The sequence below is a fragment of the Brachyistius frenatus genome, unplaced genomic scaffold (assembly GCF_029030835.1).
Source record: "Brachyistius frenatus isolate BFR_SWC_R1_liver_20210118 unplaced genomic scaffold, ASM2903083v1 Contig_31, whole genome shotgun sequence".
Classification (NCBI taxonomy): Eukaryota; Metazoa; Chordata; class Actinopteri; family Embiotocidae; genus Brachyistius; species Brachyistius frenatus.
In genome coordinates, this window is record NW_027210630.1 from 2,009,694 (window position 1) to 2,030,501 (window position 20,808).

The 20,808-nt window shown below is 39.7% G+C and overlaps 1 protein-coding gene across 1 annotated transcript in view; it reads right to left on the minus strand.

Moving 5' to 3' along the window:
* The window catches only part of LOC138621625 (phosphatidylethanolamine-binding protein 4), a 50,948-nt gene that overhangs the window by 6,095 nt on the left and 24,045 nt on the right, over positions 1-20,808 (minus strand). The window contains exons 5-6 of the mRNA XM_069699807.1: positions 2,778-2,823; positions 2,178-2,294 (exon numbers count right to left, since the gene is read on the minus strand). Of these exons, the coding sequence (XP_069555908.1) occupies positions 2,178-2,294; positions 2,778-2,823 (163 nt within the window). The remainder of the gene's footprint in view (positions 1-2,177; positions 2,295-2,777; positions 2,824-20,808) is intronic.

Consider the following 20,808-nt stretch of genomic DNA (forward strand, 5'->3'; position numbering starts at 1 on the left):
CTGACTCGTCGGCACTAAACAGTCGCAGGACATATTAAGGGCTTGCCAAGTGGCTGACAAGAATCACGAGGGTCTGAGCGCCCACGCCTGCCCCCCCACCCTGGCACAGGGGCAGCCTCTAGTCGGGGACAGCCTTCCTGGACCAGAGCAATGGGGATTCCCTATGATCACGCCCCTGTTGCCCGGTGCCAAGAGCACAGCCCCCCTGTAGTTTCTTGTATAACAAACCAGCTGTCTCCATCAGTTCACTGACCCACATTCATAACCTTAACACAGGAGGCACAGCAGACTCCCACAGTTGCACACAACAGCCCTGCTCCACCTCTGATTGTTCAACCCCTTTATTACTTAAGTGATGGTCAGAGATGAAAAGAAAAAAGACAACAAATTTGAGATGAAATTGAGTCAATGACTGCGCTACTGGAAGTGGAAAATGATCATTAGGAGTCTTCCACCCACGGCTAAATGCTCTCCCTTTGCAAATCACATCAATTAATGTCATGGGCTATGAAAAATGCTCTCTGTGTCATACCACATGGAGGGTGGACAGACGCTAATAAGTGAACATACTTAACGGAGGAGGTGGGGAGACATGGGATTCCCTCCGTTCCTCTTGTCTGTGTGGGAATACCGTGCTCATGCCCAAGTGGAGGCCAATAATAAAGTAGCAGGTACACCGAACCAGTAACTACTGTAAAATCACAAACCGTGATTGGGCTTTTATTCATAATTTGTTACACAGCATTTCTGTATCATGCTGTTTACATGGACAGTTATTCTCTCTAGAATTGACCCATCAAATGAAACATTTGATTATCCAAGAGTAAATTTCTTAATTTAATTTCCCTTGAATAGAGAGAACAGTTTGTAGGAGAGAGGAAGTACTACAGCGGGAGTTAAACTCATCCAGTAGATTAAGGATGGGTGGATCCACTCAGTTCAATTGCTTCATAATGTGGGGGTAATAACTACGGTATTGGAGCAAGTAGCAGAAAATGAGTCTGCTCCAGTTTATTTTGCACCAAAAATGTATTAGAAAAATATATTAAAATATTCTAAATAGCAAGCTTTTATTCATGCTATTATTTCCTCAGCTTAACCAGCTGTGACAGAGTGAATACACTACCAATGTGATAAGAATTAATCTCAACCTGCCCAAATGTGAGTTGGAAACGTAAACTATTACAAACTACATCTCTTTTGACATTTCTTTTTCCAGAGGTTTCAACATCAAACAGACCTCAACCTAATGTGCCGGGATTGTTTGCTGACAAAGCTGTCAAAACTTCAAACAGCGAAGACTGGCAGTGCCGCTCATTCACGGCCGCAGCGCTTGAAGTCTCAAACCGCCCTGAACTCCCCTCAAATCACCGGCTGTGACCCGAGTAGAACCGACAGACAGACACGCCTCCTGTGAGGTGCTGCACTCTGCATCCAAGTGCTGTTGCCCACCTTCCCGCAGACTTCAGGGGATGGAAAAGTAAGAAAAGTATAAAGAAAACAAGAACTCTGCAAGACAAACAATGTTGACTTTTGAGAGGCACAAACACAAAAAAAGACAGAGTAATTACATCAACCATAATCAAGGTTAAACCTAAATTGGCTGTTCACGCACACTGACATGGTTGATAGGGATTCCAGGTTTGACGGGGGTTAACGAGATGTGGTCAGGCAGACTCGTGCAGGTGTGCGTGGGAGCCAATAAGACTTGTCTTGACCCCGCAGGCATTAACACTGCAGCAGACTTACTCACTAACCTCATTAACATTTCCCTTGTTAAGTTCAAACACTTGGAAGAAAATTATCTACCTAAAGCAACTCCGAATGCTTTGACTCAAACCTCTTAATTGTGAATGATGCAAAATGACGCATGTCCAGACGCAACAAAGAGACAGTGAAAACTGGGCTTTAAGATTAAAGATTAGATGGTGTCTATAACAATAAATCCAACCACGAGTAATGGAAGCTTCAGTAGTGTCACTGATAGAGGCAAACTAAATCTAAAACCAGAAAAACCTTCAATGGGGTTAATTTGAGAGCGAATGTAGAGTTTGAGTGCCTTGCTGTAATCTTTCTAGTGCTGATTCAACAACTAACTGTGTTAGTCACTGTTGATATATGATAGATGATACTGCAGTGGTCAACAAACTGAAGATGCTGGTGAGTGGAGGCCTTACCACGGGACAACTTCTCCTGCTTGGTGAGTGATACTGGTTTGTCTGGAAGCTGCTCAAACAAAAGGAACTGGTAGCGGTGAAAACCAGACTTCTGTGGCGGTGTCGGTGGATGATAATCTGAATGGAAAAGGAAAGAATCAGAATGCAGTGACATATCATATAGCAGTATACACCATACTGTTGTCACAGTGACACACAGTGGGCTAAATCATAAATATCCCAATTCTTTTCGCAGTGTAAGGTTTCAAAATATTAATCACTGTGTCATACATCTGGATCTTTTTTAGATTACGTTAAACCGGTGGTAACTGTAGATCCATTAAATTATACATAGATAACAATAAAGTTTCGTTAATTTACTGTAAATGATAATACAAAAAATACTTTTGAATTAATAATAATAAAGCGTATTCCTACAACAATCCAAAATAATATTTTGGAATTATTCCAACTAAATATGTAAAACTGTACCACAGCCCACTGTGCAGTTTACACAACATTAAAGAGTGACAAAAACCTTTCTTATTAAAGTAAACTTAAATGTAATGAGTACAGTAACTGAGATTACACAATGAATTGTCCGTAGAAAACCCTATTTACCAGTGAGTGTTGTCCCTTGTCTTTCTCCTCTCTTGAGTGCTTTGCCCTGGTAATTTAGAAACAGAGTCAGCTGAAGCAAATCATGAAAGACAGTTAGTTTACTTTTGGGCCAAACCCATAGTCAGTTGTTTAAAAATGGCCATAAAAAACAAACAATTTGACAACAAACACAGTACAGTGGGCCATTACACTGCTTCCTACAACATGATGCCACTCTTCCTTTAGTTGTGTATTCCCACGGCACAGTGGTCAGTCCTCCTAACCACGAAGAGACTCGACAGGCCATTTCATTGTCAAATACATTTTATTTGGAGCCATTTTTTTTGTCATCTGTCCTGCTGTACATTGAGGAAATTAGACATATATAGACATAGCAAGGGATTTTTTTTTAGCAACTATAGAGCCAATACATATTGAGACTTAGGGGATGTTTGGGAAAAGACAATCATTTATTACCAGTAAATCAAAAAATTCTAAGTTACAAGAAGATCCACTACAGACTTGTATCAATATTGTTGGTTAAAATATGTCAAAGTTTGATATAAAAGATCCTGTTATATCAATATCTCAAGACAAGAGGTAATTCCCAGACAAAAGACAGTTCTCAAGAAAATTAAACCACCGAGAAGATTTCCAATTTCCCATATTATTAATTGTATATCAACTTCCTGTTGCCTAGAAACAGACATCATGTAACCTGATGTGAAGCGAGGATGTTTTTCATGAGCATTTTCTACTGTATTTTTGTCAGTTTAAACTCGTTCCCAGGAAACACACACAGGCGCTTCACACTGCAAATCGTACACAGGCATGTTTGTTTAATAGACTCGGCTATTTACTGCAAGACGGCTGCATCCTTGAGTGGGAGGAGAAGGACTAAATATGTTGTCTGTGAAATGGCCCAAAACCCACTTGAGGTAAGCGTGGAAGTCCCCATCACAGAGGAGTATGTGGTCTCAGCACCTATTTCTGTCCTTTTCTCCACACACAGGCTCCCCCCGCAGGATGACGAAAGTACTGCGTTACTAGACAGCAAATAGGGACAAAAGACAAGCAGGACAAGGGGCTCTTCTCCTCCTTGCCTTTGATCCTTAAGCAGAAATTTCAGTTTGCTTGAAGATGGAAGCAAATAAAATACAGACTGTAGGAGGACAGAAACAATAAGCTGCACTTCTCTTGAGGGATCTGGACAACTAAGAACAAATTCAGGACAAACAGCAATAATGTCTTTTTGTCAGCTTGGTAACAGTGCAAGCACATTTTACACTCAGTAATTATGATCTCTTTTTTTCACATTACACTGTTGAAAGGGTTGGAAAGACATCAATATTCCTATTTCAGTGACAATAAAAAAAACTCCGATCGTAACAATGTTTCCTAACCAGGAAATATTTATTTTGCTTTGTAGTCATACGTGGGACAGACGACTTTTACACTGGATCAATCACAGTTTGACTTTAAAAAAAATAAGAAAAGAAGAATACTGCAGCTATCACCTGGCAGCTGATGAAATGTTGACTGGGGATGGTCATGGTAAAAACAGTTTGAATAATTTTTTGTATAGTGTGTCTGTAAACCTATGCAAGAATTACTAAGATGCACTCATAACTTTGTAGTGATACATTTATGTATATCAGTTTACATTATTTGTACCATACTTTTTCATGTAAGTATTTTATCAGCGGTAAAGCAAGTGTCTTCTGTTGTGCATTGTCTTATCTATAATCCTGTAAGTACTGTTTAGGACATTCAGCAGTGAGTATTAGAGTGTTTACACTGACTGATAGAATTCAGAAGATTAGTTTCAAGTGTGAGCATCTTCATCCACAGATCAGTGAGAAAAAAAGCTTTATTTAGAAATAGCAAGAGTCCTGCAGCCTGCAGGATCCAAACCCATTGCCATAGCAACAGGTAGTCAACATTTGAGTGTGCAACATTTTCCCACATCCCAATGCTCGGCTCTCGCTCATTCTTCACGGCACCTCTTGCCCTTTTAATTTCATTATAATGCATAGAGTATAAAAAATATCAAATGAATACAATATTGAAATTGTACCAAATAATAAAAGACAAGTCAATAATATGCAGGAATAGCATACGAATAATATTCACGTAAAAATCACAAAAACTGTTTACTGCTTATGGTTTCTATTCCAGAGCAGAGCAGGTATCACAGTATTGAGACAGGGCAGGGCAGTGTTGAGCTCACTGACCCTTAATGTTCACTGGGGAGTGACGGACTCACTCACACTAATCTACAGGACATTCTCACATAGTGGGCAGCCTCCCTCAGGGACCTCGTTGTGGGGGTGGGACACGGAGTATAAAAAGTTCTGATCACTAAATGATTGACAGCCACTTGCTGTGTTAATTGTGTTTATTTAAAAAGGTCCATCTTAAAGTATGGGTTTTTATTCTTGCAGTCCTTTATACAATTAGACACACAACTAAAAAAAAAGTTTTTTCTAAGTAGTAGACAAAAACGAGGGAGTAGAAATACTGAAAACTGAAATGATGATTCAAATGAGTCAAACATTTCTTGTTAGGTTGGAATTCATCACAGTTTGACGCTAATTAATTTGACCTAAGGCAAGCAAACCCAGAATGACTTATTGCAACTGTGCCCATGAAAAACCTGGTGCTGAAGATTTACTTGATCATTTATTTGTTTGCCGTACCCACCAGAGCTGGTGAACAAGAGATCCAAGATGAAGTGTGATTGTTCCTTACAGAGCTGTATTAGATTAAAAAAACAAAAAAACTTCCCCAGTGGTAACAACCACAACATTGGAGAATCCTTGCAGAAATATAAAATGAATTTAGCTGAATATATGTGAAAAATATAATGTGATTATTTTGACGAATGATAATCGAAGGTAGAGTGATACTCCACACCCCCGACACTGAAGAGTATCCATACACTCCATACACTAAAAATAACTGTGTTAGAATGAATTCAGTGTCTGCTGAGCGTAAACACAGATACAAAATAAGGAAAGTTAACCTGATGGATGTCATGAGAAAAGTATAAATTATGTTGATAGATAATAGAAAACAGATATATGAAAGATAAATTATGGTTTAAAGTCTATGTAATAAAGGGATTGGAGGAAAGCCTGATGTGAAGTAAGGGTTTGCTTGTTACTATATTTCCCAGTGCAATGTACATATTTGTATTGTGTATGAATGCTTTATATCTCTTTGAAAAATAGTCATTTATTTCAAACACATACTCAGGGATTGAATAGTGAAATGCTTTTGCTGTACAATATCTATGCTCACCACCAGTTATATTTTTGGATTGTCTTTTTTGACCTCAAGCAGCAGATAAAAGCCACATTACATAATGCCCGTGTCAGAGAAAACAGTGGTTTGTACAAAAGCGATACTGAACAGTGTGTTTACTCGTAAGCCAAATGTGAAAAACGCTGCTAATGAATTCAAAACAGAAGATTTAGAACATAGATCCTCTAGCATTAGTTGTTTCTGAAAGAAATGCTTTAAATTCGAAGCGCTGAGTAGAAAAGCAGCAGAACATGAACACGGGTATCTTTACTAGAAAGCCCGGCAGAGTGCTTGCAGCAACTGTGTCAGTGTTTCAGCTGTTGAAAAATTTGCAAGTTATGTCATCTCAGCAGCTGAAAGTTGAAAAAGACTAGAACTTGCTTCATTATCTATGCAGTTACCCAGGAACACACTGTCACTGTTTACCTATAAATACACGATTTTCTAATGTGGCAGTACATTTTCAATATACACGAGTCTCAAACTAATGTTCATTCACTGAACTAAATTTATACCATAACGTCTGACTTTAATTCATGATTTGGACTGTTTTATACACGTTAAGTAATAGTTGCACCAACAAGCATGTTGTTACAAGAATTTGGAAAGATATTTTATCTTTAAGCTCTTCTTGTGTAAAAGTTAACAACCCATACGTATTTTATATATTGAAGGAAACGCTCATATCAGGATGACATGAAAAGTCAAGTCATTTTAAACAGTGTTTCAATGACAAAAAAATATGATATTTACTTATGATACTGAAATATTAATTTGAATATATCACTATGACTGCAGATGACTTAAATTATACCACCACAGTTGAGAAAATGGCATGCTATTTTAGCACTACAAAGTCCTTCAACATATCAACATGATTTCACTGAGGGAGTCTGAGTACAAGCCCTTTCTTTCAAAAGCTACTGAACTAAACAGAGCAGGGCTTAGATAACCTGGACTGAGTTAATGTAACAGTCATATGAGAGTTATGTAGGCAAATAAAATGCGACTAGCATCCTCATAATAGGGGGATACCCATTCTTGTAGCTGTGAAAGTGAATCACACACAGAGCCGTGTGGGAGAAGCAGCAACTGACATAGAGCTAGAACCGGAAAGTGTCAATATGATTTGCGCTGAAGCATAAGGGTGTTTAAATCGTTCAACAGAAGACATTAGAGACAACTGGCATATTACTTCTGATACACAGTAAGAGACTAAGAACAATAAACAGCAGTGGGAGAGAAATCGTGGCACCTGATCTGGGTAGACCTGGACATGTTTGAGGTTGATCTTTTTCTCGGTTGTCAATTCACCCTTAAATATCAAATATAAATCCTGTCAACATCAATAGAAAGTATCAAAGGGCCACATCTATTCAAAGTTAAATCGAACTGTGAATTAATTGGCTAGTAAATCTTGCAATTCTTCAACGTTATTAGTTAAGCTAAATATTTGTAACTGTCCAGAAGTCTATCGATATATTTATGACATTTGTATATGGTGAATAGGGACACCACCTTTCAAATGGAGGGCCTGGGTTCAAGACACTACTGCAGGAAAACATGTGCCCTTGGAAATTACCCTTGAAAAGACAGAGTCTCTGCAAGCTGTTGTGTAGCTGACCCTGACCTCTGAGCTGCCTGAGACAGGCAATCGTGGAATACAGCAGATTCAAACATTCGAAAAATTGGTGAAATATATCATGTATCGCTCTTTTCTTGAAATATTTCTTCATTTGTCTTTGCTCTAATCAATGTGGGAGTCAGTTTCGCTTTGGTAAAGTAACTTATGTGTGCCCAGCTGTGGTGTCCGACATGTTTCATCCTGCCCCTCCCTGCTGTTCACCGTGGTATAAGTTTGCCTTCATGTGTCACTGACTATTTCACACTCTGACTCAAACAAAGGCAGAAAGGATCCCGAACAACCTACACATTATGAGCGATGAATAATTCTGAATATCTAGAAAAAGCTATGCAGCAGAGCTTTTTCTGTGGGTCACATAATAGCCTGGCACTCCAACCACCAATATTCAGTGCAACAAAATCTGTCTCTCTGTTCCGAATGAAGCACAACCACTGCTGATCTGGACCATTATTTTCTCTTAATCCATAAAATCAGTCAGAATTTGTTTAGATCAGTGCTATTACCATCATTATACACTTAAAAAAAAAAAAAAGAGATGGGATACTGATGCACTTTCAGTTGGTCTAAAAGTGGCTATCAACATCTGCAGGTATGTTATCGAGATGAACTTCCTCACTCTATGAAATTAAACTTAACATTATACATGAATTGTTAACTTCTCTCAATCTTCGGGCGAGAGATGAACAGTGTGTTTGTATAATGTGTCTACATAACTTCCGCTAGGAATCCTCTGACAAGAGTCAATAGGTAGGAGTCCACAAAGAGGTGGTGGGTGGGTGCAGGGGTGCGGTTTCAGCAGGAATACCCACTTGCCCAACAACCCTTCTCCTTCTCTGTGTGGGTGAGTGCTTCCCTTTGTCAGCAAGAGTTACTCATGCACCTCCTTGTATATCCACCGCTTCCCCCTCCCTTGCACACCCTGTAAACCCACACCTACGACAATCAGCACCCACGTTCTTCTAATGCAGTTCTGAGAGCATCATTCTCCCTTTTACTTGCAGTCAGGCTAACAGACGGGGAGAGAGAGCATGACAGATGGTGTTCACAGCTCTATTTCTGAGGCTGGACTTGTACCGCCACAGCCATCCCTCCCTCCCCCCTCTCCTCGCCTATTCCACTCAAGCCAAGTGCTTATGACTACCTCCTCATCTTCGCCTCAGTAATCAGCCCATTCATTTGCAGGGTTATTGTGAATTAAAAGTCTGTGTCTCACAAAGAAACTCACGGTTTACAGGTTAAACACAGTTTTTTTTTTTCCCAAAATGGGAGAGAGAATCACATCACTGCTCAACTTTGGGACATAATTGTCTCGATAAAGACAAAAAAAACACAAAACACAATAACTCTTCATAATGACTAAGTTTACTGACATTGTATGCAACAGTTTACAGACAAAAGACTGTTCAACAAGTGAGAATACTAAGTGACTCATGATCGTGTGATTTTTCTGTCGTGTCCGAAGAGGCAGGAGACACAGGTTTATCTCAATCTGTCACAAAGCTAACAGTTCAGGCAGCGCCCCGATCAGAGGCTGGTACTCTTAAGTCCGTTGTTCTCTTTAACAGCATACAGGTATACCTTGCGCACACCGAGTGTGTTCCAGTTGTGCTACAAAGCACTTGCTACAGGTCTGTTTACTCTGATATTTCTGGTTACAAAGATGAGGCTTTCTCTGAGCTCTCTGTTTTTTCTTGCCTTGTCCTTTTAGCTTCCTGTTCTGAGCAGTGATATTGGATGATTGAGACACATTGCTGCTCAATGATAATAATAATGTGTCTTGATGACCTGATACTTGGCAAGGATGTGGAAATTGCCTCTGAGACAGCCCAGATGTGATCTGTGCAGGGCATCAAACCATAGCAAAAACTGACAGCCACAACTTCAATTCTTCAAATGTTACTTCAATTTTCAAACAAATCAAAAGTAATTTAAGTAAAATTATCCAAACTAACAGCTTCATTTCCCTTAAGAAAATGGATATTAAAATAACCCTTTTGGAATCAAACTTTTTGTAATGGTACTTGATGGCAATGGATTGTCATGGTAGTTGTGTAAAAGCCTAAAGGGCAGTAGTCTGGGGTGGATGGTTGGTAGAGAAGCCTCATGGGGAGCGTCTGAGCGGGGTGCGTTTGCCTCAGCCGGCGAGGGTTAAAGCCAGTGGGGGAGTCACCCTTGATCTGCTTCAGTGCATCAACAAATTAACCCACTTAACAATAGCCTGGCTTCAGTGAATGGCTTCAGTAAAGAAACTCATTTGGCTTTGGTAATGAACCTGAGTTGGAAACACAAACAACCCAGTTGTGACCTCCAGCCATCACTGACTTCACATGACACACTATGACATACTAAACCTACAGTCTTTGGTCTTGCTCATTAGTAGGCAGGGATACTATTACTCAAATCACTGGTCTAAGAAACTAGCCACCCAAACTCATTATCACACCCATCTATTCAGTCTAATTTGCATACATTAGAGATACGCTTTAACAAAGTGGCCGTGCTGGGTTGGTCATTTCACTCTCAGAGAGCAGATTGGGCCTAACAGGGCAGAGTACAGGCCAAAGTGGGAACGTTTTAATAAGCTAATTTTCACCCAACCTGGGTGCTGCTTCCCTTACAACCACTGTGTGTGTGTGTTAGTGAGTATGGGGGCTGATGAGTCTGTACTTTAGTACTGTTGAGGGAAGCCCAAGCCTGAGTTCCCAAGGTAACAGTCGGTTTGAGTGGGGGCTGGCTGACTCATTTGAAGGGAATCCTGGAACCTGAACAAGGCTGCCCACTCGCCCCACCCCCAGCTTCATCAGCACAACAAGCAAACAAGGGGCTGACATGTCCCCTTACAGGGCTTCCCACTGACGGGGGTGGCACTGGAAAATCCCAGCCGGAGCTTGACTACAAGTAGCATCAGAGGACACGCAGACACAAGCGCGAGGCCTAACTGCTCCGTGGCTACAGCAGTTTCTGCCGGCAACACGAGAAGTCCACTGAGATGGTAAATGGGTAGATGTTAATAGAGCTGTATGCGCACAAATACATGCAGGCACGTGCTGGATTCTGATTAATACGTCAAGGGACGGGGGAGATGTAAGGGGGCAGGAGAGGAAGTTTAAGCTTATTAAACATTCAATGGTGTAGAATTAAAGTAGTTTTCGAGACGTGAATGGTGACACAAAATAAATGAGCATCAAAATCATGTCGGGCTGTGCATGAAGTAGGAGTATTAAAAGCGAGAGGGAGATGAGGAGGATGATGGAGGAGTAGGAGTAGGTGGACAAAAGAACGAACTCTTTGCCCACACAATTAATCTAATTATTAAGAAATTAAAAGAGATCAACAGGCGTGTAATTGACCACTTAATTAGTTCAAGGTCAGTCTGTTCTTTTGACTTTGAAGCAATGGTGGGCCAGAGTGCTGCTAGACAGGAAAACTTTGGTGAAATGTCCTGCAATTTGTAATAATTGTTAAACTCAGAGCCACAAGTATTTCCACTCAATGGTAGCAAAGTATTCCCAATGAATAATAACAGTTTTATGTATCCAATTTTATGTTGTTCATAGAAACCAAAGACAACATACCATGAAAAGAAAAATAATCACTTTAGAAAGACAAATCCGAGCATCAAACAAAAACTGTACATGTATAGTCAGTAATCCCGGCTGTTAAAAGTACGCATTTGATTTGCTTCTGTCCACAGTTACATCTGTTGATAACTCCACAGTTCATTCAGTGTCTTTAGTCATTAACAACTGAGAGCTGGTACAAAGGGATTTAAGAGGCAGCATTACTGTTTTGAATCGCTGGATGTTTAATTCTTCTATTATAATTGAGGCAGGAGCGAGACAGAGGTTATGGTAACTGCTGGAAACCTGTCCCACTTCACAGAAAGGTTAATGAACCTTACAAGTCCTATGGGAGATGGAGTATGCTGTTAATTTGACAAACGTGGGAAATAAATGCTTTTATGCTTTTATTGATGGTGACCAATAGCGGCCTTTGCTGGAATGAAAGGTTTTAGTCTTTTAGGTGCTTTGCTATGAGGCAAAACAATAATGTGGAATGCATTTGTTGGAAGAAACTAAGTACATAATTGTTGGAATAGCAATTTCAGGCCAAAAAGCATCTTCATTATTAATTCCTACTTTTGGGGAACATATACTGTGGAAAATGTACAGTAACCTAATTCATGTTATGAAACAACGGCCTTTATTCTGAATACATTTGTGCGAACGAGGGATTTAAAAAAAAAAGAAGCTGTGTTTGGAAATCTAAATATTTCCACATTTCATTTTATGCACCATTGGTCTGGGTTTCATTTTAACAGGGCACCAAGGGTATAATATACTGACAGCTAGAGAGGAACATGTGTAACAGTGCCTGCGCTAACCTGAATTAGTCTGTGAGTTAGATGGAATCATTGTGAAAGGTGGCTACGATACATCTGATCAGGACAGAGGTTTTAGGCACGGGACCAACTATGCATACAGCGGGCATGATTAAGAGATTAAATGGTTAATCCCCTTCCCATTCAAAGACACTGACGGAGGCAGAGATCTGGTTTCACAGAGTTCAGATACAATATTCGCGTTCCTCATCTGCAAAACTTCTACGAACTCAGATAAAACAAATTTGCTGTAAATGAACTCCGAGTGCAGAAATTATTCTGGAACAACTCAATAATTACATGACGTTCTAAAACAACACTTTATTTACAAGCATCTGCAATACCTTCCATTTTTTCAGCAGATGATATTGTTACTTGACCTTGAAATCCCTAAATCAAAACTAGTTGATTAATGCATGTTTTCTGCTGCCTCTACGCTGAAGACAAACATAGAGTGCAGTACAAAAATATAATTTCAACATCTATGTATTTTACTTAAATATTGTCATTCTGTGCTATTTTCTCCACTACATCGATTTTTCAGTAATTGTTAAGACTGCATCTTGTGAACTCATTTGACAAAAGCTTAAAAGTAACAGATGTTCATTTAAATGGTAAGTCACACTATAGATTTTAATAAGGCATATGACCAGTTTATAAAATATGATGCATTATTACAGAATAAACTACCTCTCAATTTACAAAATTGTTCAAATTAACCTCAACCTAACCATCTACAACATGCAACTTACCTACACATTAATCTGTGGTAATATTCCTTTAATATCATACTAATTGCAATGCAGCAAAATAAAATCAAATAAATGAAACTTTTATTTAAGTTGAAATGCAGGGCTTTTCCTAGTAATGGAGTATTCTTACATTGTGGTATTGCTTCTTTTACTTAAGTGAAAGATTTGAATACTTCCTCCTCCACTGATTTTGAGTAACTCAAACTAGCGGATCAAAAAACTCATTGTGTTGGTTCAGATAGTGTTGTTAGGACTAAAAGAAACATACATTGACTGCCTGTAGGAGGACATGAAAAACAGACAAATTCAAGCACTTTTGAGCACTTCATTTTTGTTCTTCGTATAAGAAGATTACACAAACATGGGTCTTTAAGCGGATTGAACAAATACCCAATGCTGTCATTTTTCTGGAGAGGACAGTGCCCGTTTTCAGCAGGTGCAATTGTTACAATCAGCGGAGCTCTTTTTAAGCTTAATATCAGTGTTTATTTCTGAGCAGCTGCTTAACTGGCACTGAAGTAAGAGCCAAACTAAGATTGTCCTAACCTTATAGACCAGTCTAACATATCTTCTTGAAACCAGCCCTGGTCTTGTTCGTTTCCATACCCCCTTCTCGACCGAGCCAACTCACCCTCTTTGCCTCTCACTCTCACTTTCTCCCAGCTATACTATGGGCACTGTTTCCTGTGCCTGTGTGCACAATGTTTGCCAGAGGAACACACAAGAATCCGAGCTCCACAATCCCTCTTAACCTCTGACCTTGGCTTATTGTTACCTGTGAGCAGCACTGTGGCAAACATGTTGTACAAGTACTGTACAGCCCTGCAAGCTGTTTGTGTTCTGCAAGTATGGAGGGCAGGGGAGGAGGGAAGGAAGAGAGGGAGCTATTTAATCCCCCCCAAAGGAACTCCCCTCTCAACCCGTATCGTGAACTCGCAGGCAAATCGCGTTGCTGGAAGGCACACCACACACACACTGCTGTCTTTTTAATTTCATCAGCTGAAAGAAATCTATACAGTGCTTTGGAATCCGACTGAGCTGCGGAGAGAAGTGAACTATACGGCACCCTGGAATGTAAACATGTTTCTCACCAAGTGTAGCATAAAAATACCACATTGTAAGAAACCTCTTGGCTATGATAATGGTCAATAGTACAGATCAGAGGTCTTAGTAGAATTTATGGTTGTTAGTCCTACAGCCTATCAATAAGTACAAGTTGAACAAATCCAGAGAACAATTCACAGGAAATGCAGCAATCGTACTCAAATTATTCAAGTGTAACACGGATAAAGCATTGGCTTCTACTGAACATATTGTATTGATGGTGGCTTTTCGCTTGCCATTACAAAAAGCATTATCTCTTGAGAATATTAGGAATGCTGACATTAAATCCCCTTGCTGTCAGCTGCTTGGTTGGGAGCAGATATGGGCTGTAATCTGCAAAGAATGGACTCTTCTATTGTACATTGTCAGTAATTGTCATGTTCTCGTAGTATTCATAGAAACAGGCACAATATTTGTTTAATGTTGGTAAAACAGAGCCAGAATCTGTTCTATAATTTCTGTTAACACTGACAGTTATTTGTCAAACCTGCATCACTAAGCCTCAGTAACTATGATGTACTCAGTATCGTAATATTCACGGTGTAATCCAGTTGCACTGTTCCTGGTATGTGAGCGCGCATCATTTTATTATACATGACCTGAGCTGTCACTGTAGTTGCAGTTATTCGTTTAATATACAATATAGATATTTGCACTACACTGTTGTTTTCTGTTTGTATAGTTTAGTATAACTTTTGGAATCCGAACAATCATAATCAGTACATAGAGTTAGACAGGCCACTATAATATCTGCCAACTTTGCATTCATAGCTGTCACGCTTAATTATCATGCCAAAATACAAGAAAATACGTTGGCTGCAGGAGGTCTTTTGTGAAGCCTTTGTTTTTGTGTACAATTAACTGGCAAGCATGCCATATACTTAAGTAAGGGCTATTTTAGGTGAGCATAATTGTTAGTGAGGTGTTTTTATCAGCATGCCTCACTCCCCTTCACCGTGCCGTATCAGTAGACACCCCTAAGAGGAAGCGTTTTCCACAGCCCCAGCAACCCCCCACTAACCCTGACATTTGTTCATTTACCCGCCCCTCTCTTCCCCCTTCTGGTTTCCGTGCCCCCCCCCCCCCATCCCCCCATCCCCCCATGTCTGTCAAAATTGACCACTTTACAGGGGAACAGGTAGGCAGACTCCGTCAATCCCCCCCACCTGTACCCTGAAACACAAAATCGCACGGGGGGCCGACTGCCAAAGATCCTGCTTTACTGACTGAAGTGGAGGGGAGGGGGGGTATGACAAAGACGACAGCTTGTGTGGGGGAACATTGTCTGCGGCTGCGACTAGAAATCTTTTCAGGAAAAACAGGATTTTATACACAATGGTCGTGGGTGTGAAGAAAGGGGGCACATATTAAAAGAAGTGCCTTTATGTGTGCAGAGCTACTGGTTTTTTAAACTGCATTCACATGGATAAGGTCCAATCTGTTCCTTTTTTTCCCTGTACTAGGCTACAGTGTGACAGACTGGATCAAAGAGGGCTTTCCAGGTTGTCCTTGTTTTCTTGGAGAGTAATCGTGATATATCCAGGACTGTGTGCAGGCTAGAAATTAGTGCAGCACACTGACACACACTACACCTACTTCCTTAAATAAAATAAATGTGTAAGAGATGTAATATGAATTTGTTCTCGATGAGAAAGACACTATATTTGCAAATCAATAGCAATTTGGCTTCCGAGAAAACAATATTAGGCAACATGTAAAAACTGTAATTTACGGATGAGTATTCACTTGCTGCCTAAACAGTGTTCACGATTTCTGACAGGAAACCAGAGCAGCTTACGTTCTTCATGCAGTGAAACCACCTCAATCATCTCACCACAGAAACAACAGCAACAAGGTCAGTTGTTATAGAGATGGGAAGAGGCTTGGTAGGTTATCAGCTACAGTATTGTGCGTGTGTGTATAACTGTGTGTGTGTTTGTTGTATGTGGACGGAGGATGGTGCTGACAACTGAGCGGAGGATTCTTATGTAATTCTCCCTTTAGGTGGCAGAGAACAGTGAGAGCAGCAGCCCACACTGAAGAAGAACCTGTTAGTTAATAAGCTGCAAGTAAGATAAGATCGATAATATTACAGCCTGTTTGTACACAAAAGCAGCGGCGTCCAGATGTTGCAAATCACCACAGACAACAAGTGACAGCACGTCCAAGTACAAAACTGGCATTTCTGTTCAGTTAGCCTTTCTCCAACTCTTTCACATATGCACACAGATCCATAGACAGCAGACACATACAGCCACACATGACAGTTTACAACCTTGAAAAAGGCCACGTGTTGAAGCTGAAAAAAAATCCAAGCGTAGACACACTCGCATCCTAACATGGCTGAGAGGCTGTGAGGTTTAGTGAGAGAATGACTTCCAAAAGCTGAACTCCATGTAGTACCACCTCTGACATTTGTCTGGCCGTAGTTGACAGGATGAGCACATGCTCTAAATGTTAAGCACCTCCAGCTGCGCTTCAATGTTAAGGACTATTGTTGACTCGTACCAAGGGAGGTTTTGAATTGTTAGGAAAAAAAAAAAAAAAGACCTGCATGTCAACTTTATCAGGATCAAACTAATTCAAGATAGAATATAGAGAATAAACAAGTTTTAAATGTATACTCAGCTCATAACCTCACAGCGCAGAACATTTAAGTTCTGGCCAAACTCTCAGTTTACTTACTTACTTCTGCACGTATATAAATATATATATATATAAATGTATACACATATATTCCTCACAACAATCTGTTCATATTCTTTAAGACACTTAACACAAAAAACATGTGTTTATCCTGTCAGTTAAAGTTTAAAGAAAGGATGACAACAGGTGCACCAAGTGGAGTTTAGATTGGATAAAGTTGCTTCATATGACTTGAAGCCAGGAGGCACGTCTGTGTAAAAGTTTGTGAAACCATAAACAAGCAAACTGTTAACCTAGGTTATGAGCATGTTTAGCAACTTTGGAGGGAAAAAAAAAAAAAATCACATTAAAAAGGAAAATTGTTCACTTCCTTTGCGCCCACCCCCTTGTCATAAGATATGGATGTCCCGTAAGGTTATTTGTGTTTGCTGGGAAATGAAGTGCTCAACTGGATTAAAAACATACTGCATATGTTTGGAAATCTGTTTCCCTGGGCGTATGAGTGGAGTGAGCGAGCGTGAAGCAGCAGCTTGCGTCTCCTCCAAGAGAGAGGGCAGACACTCTCATCATTAGCTGGGCTACAATGTGCTCCTCTACCTGCTCCAATCTGCACAGCCAGGCTCCACTCTGACGCCAGACAGATGTTCCCAGCACGAGGTGCAAAGTAGCGAGAGGGGAAATGAGAGTGAGCAGGAGAGGCAGAAGAATGGAAATATTCAGCAGAGTACACAATAAGAGTTTAATTATGAATAATACCAATGGTTCTTTGTTCTCACAATGAAGCTAGCTATGGTTCGCCTGGCCTTTGGGAGATTGTTTTTGGCTTCCATATGGGGGCCGCTGTCTGTCAAAAATAAACGCTTAAATCGTAACATGCCACAGCAGGGATAATTACAGGATAAAGAACAATGCAATTATGTATGTTTATTTGCAATATTGGATAAGTATTTTGTAAAACAAACTCTAATGCGAATGCAGGGGTTAAAAATGTTATCCTATCATTTGGTGCTGCTCAGATAGTAATGATCTGCAACTTCCTCTGCTGTTTTCTTGACATCAACTGTAACTTAAGATAAAGACATAAGTTCTGCTCGCTCAATGTATATGCAGAAATGACAAGACAGAGAGGGTGAGCCATACTTGACTGAAGGACTGTTGCTGCACTTTTCAAATATAATTATATTATGACAAAACCTCCTGAAAAGACCCGAGCTAAATTAAATCATCCAGTACTAGGAAACAAGTATTATCTTTGCAGTCACAATGTGCCGTTCCAAAATGATGAAAAAGTACAATAAGAGCCACATTTGTTATCACATAATAGACACAAACAACAGTTTCCAACCTAAAAGCCATGTGTCTTGGGGGTTTTGGTCTGTTAATATGAGTAATTTATAACAAACAAAGACAAAATAACAAAAGAGCTATCGTTTTAAGAGCTACACACTGAATTAAAAGCTGCAAGGCGTTTAATAGTTTGCAGTTAACGGACATCTTGAGGTGTGGAGCAGATGATCTCTGCAGGCCACAGAATTCACAAACACAAAGCCAGCTGGTCTGATACAGTCACAATACTTCACTGTTTGTATTTGCCTGAGCAGCAGCAGAACACAGGCTCGGTCCCCCTTTGGGAGCTGATACAACAGAGATGGATGTTAAAGCATGCATATCCCTCATGCACCATAATGATGAGTGTGCTGAACTGTCCAAGTGGCCTTCAATTAGTCAGGGAGAGGAAGTTAACAAGCATATGATGACTTCCGATCCACAGACCTTACTGAAGTGATCCTGGACGTGAAGAATTAGTCTGACGGAGTAAGATACAGTGTGACAACAGCCTGATCGGGTTATGATGGATCAGAAATCTCCTGTTTAAAATCTCCGCTCAGAAAAGACCTGAAGCTATGTGAAAAAATAACAAAGCTAGCCTCAAAGCTTTTGCCTCCGGCGGATATAAACAGACAGTAAAAATTGCATGTTATTGTAGAAAACATTAGAGCTTACAAAATCCAATAATTATCTTTATATTACTTTTTCTCATTAATATAGAAAAAGTTACAAATTTCAAACAGCTAGCACCTTTCACGGTGACAACCCCTCAAGAGAGACACCTCATACTTTATCCATGTTTACATCCATAAAAACCTAAGGCTATACTTCTCTGTTTAAATGGGATTTTACGGCAATGAACACCTCGGATTTTCTCATAGTAGGAAAGAGCATTAACTGCGGCAGTGCTTTGCAAGTTTATATTGCATCATGTTGACTCACCAAGTACCAAAACTATAATGAGAGTATTAACAAGTAAAAGTAACATCCGGAGCTATATTTATTTAAGCGGACTCTATTTAGGTACTAATGATTTGCTTGTTAGAGTAATTATTGCTGCAACACCATACCGGAACATCTGTATTGATTTAGACTTTGGGAGAGCAGAGAGAGGGAGGGAGAGGCTCACAATCTGGAATTCGATATCGAGAGCGATACAACAATCTGTTGATGGTTATTTTGGTAATTGATGTAAAAACACAGCGTGTGTTGCAGAAGAGTCTAAATGACTGTTTCTGAAGCTCAAAGGGTCAATGGAAACGGGTGGTTGCAATGAAAATGCACATACAGCTTCTAATAATGAGTTCTGAAAGAAAGTGGACAGCTGGTGAGAGAAGACAAGACACCCAGCCACACAGTTTACACTTAATTGCTGGAATAAATTGTTCTTGGCAGTCAAAAGTAATGATGTGATAAGTGATGTACACAGTTAAATAAAAGATTTGACTCCTGACATGAACACAAAATTATGATTGTCTTAGACCGGTATTTGTATGGTTATTCTGCATGTTTAAAAATGTACAGTATGTTGATACTTGCATGACCTCGAGCACAAATATATAGCTAGTCATGTTATTTACTGTGTTCAGCAAACAAGAGCCCAGCCCAGATGGACTTATTAGAAAACACCAAAATAAGACAATGAAGCCAAAACTCATTGACTATATATTTAGTCCAAATGCAGTCAAAATGTGGTAAATATCAGTTTGTCTTGTTAACATTCGTTTTAACATCTAGTGTATATCTCACAGAACTGCTAAAAACCAAACCAAACAGATGAAGCAAGAGAACAAGATCCAGTTAGAGCTCACTGGTGAGGTAGTGACAGCTGCAACAGCTAAAGCTAAGCTGTAGCTTTAGCTATTGTATGTTATTTGTCCCGTAGCTGCGTCTCATATCAATTTAAATAAATCACAATTTGGAACTTTAGTTTGTTATGGCACAGGAATTATACAGAAGCTATAGGTCCTGTTATAAAGAATCAAAACCACTAAACTAGTCCCGCTAAAGTAACTGCCCATCTTAGCTTTGCACTGCCAGAATTTTCACCTTTTGGTGTTGTTGAGCTACTTCCAAATCACATATTTAAATGTATTAAATTGTAAATTAATTTATTATATTCATTTTAAGGTAATTAATAACAAATGATCTGAAGGACCTACTTTATATCCTCAAGTTTTTTCTAAGCAGAGAGCCATATTTTAAGTCTTATCCTTATTTGTGGATTTGTAATGATAATCAGGCTAAAAGACATAAAATGAAGGTATAAGGTCCTCCCCATTACTTACTCAGATTGTCCACTCAGCCCAAGCCCTTTAAGGAAATACCATAACTTCTTACTTTTATCATGAAAATGCAAACAAAATGTTCTGTGTTCTGTTGATCTCTTTTTCTTTTCAGAAAAACCTTCCTGTTTTCACAGCCAATTCTAACTTCTAGACTTTGCTTCTCATGAGACTACACGATAGTTGTGGAAGAAAGTTCCAAGTATGTGAGGCGCGGTACATTATGCAGCAACAAATATTACATTCTCAGATACTTCTGTCGAGAGGGTTTTGGCATGGCTGCGACATACTGAGGGGATCCTCAGCACCTGTTTTGATAAGTGAAGAGCTAGCTACATAATACAGCTCAAAGAGGGGAGTGATGCGTCTATAACAAACAGGGTACTCCAGTGTGTCCTTGTTGTGTTACCGTTGCTCCACTAATGAGATTTTGGCTGGAGAATCAGTGTAAATCTGCGGTACCTTGCTGCTCAGTCCAGCCTGACATCACTTCACTCTCGGCTGAATCAAGGATATCTTTCTCTTTTTTTTTTTTTTTTTTTTTTTTTTGATTTTATACACTTTATTAATCCCCGAGGGGAAATTTCTTCACTACAGCAGGGGG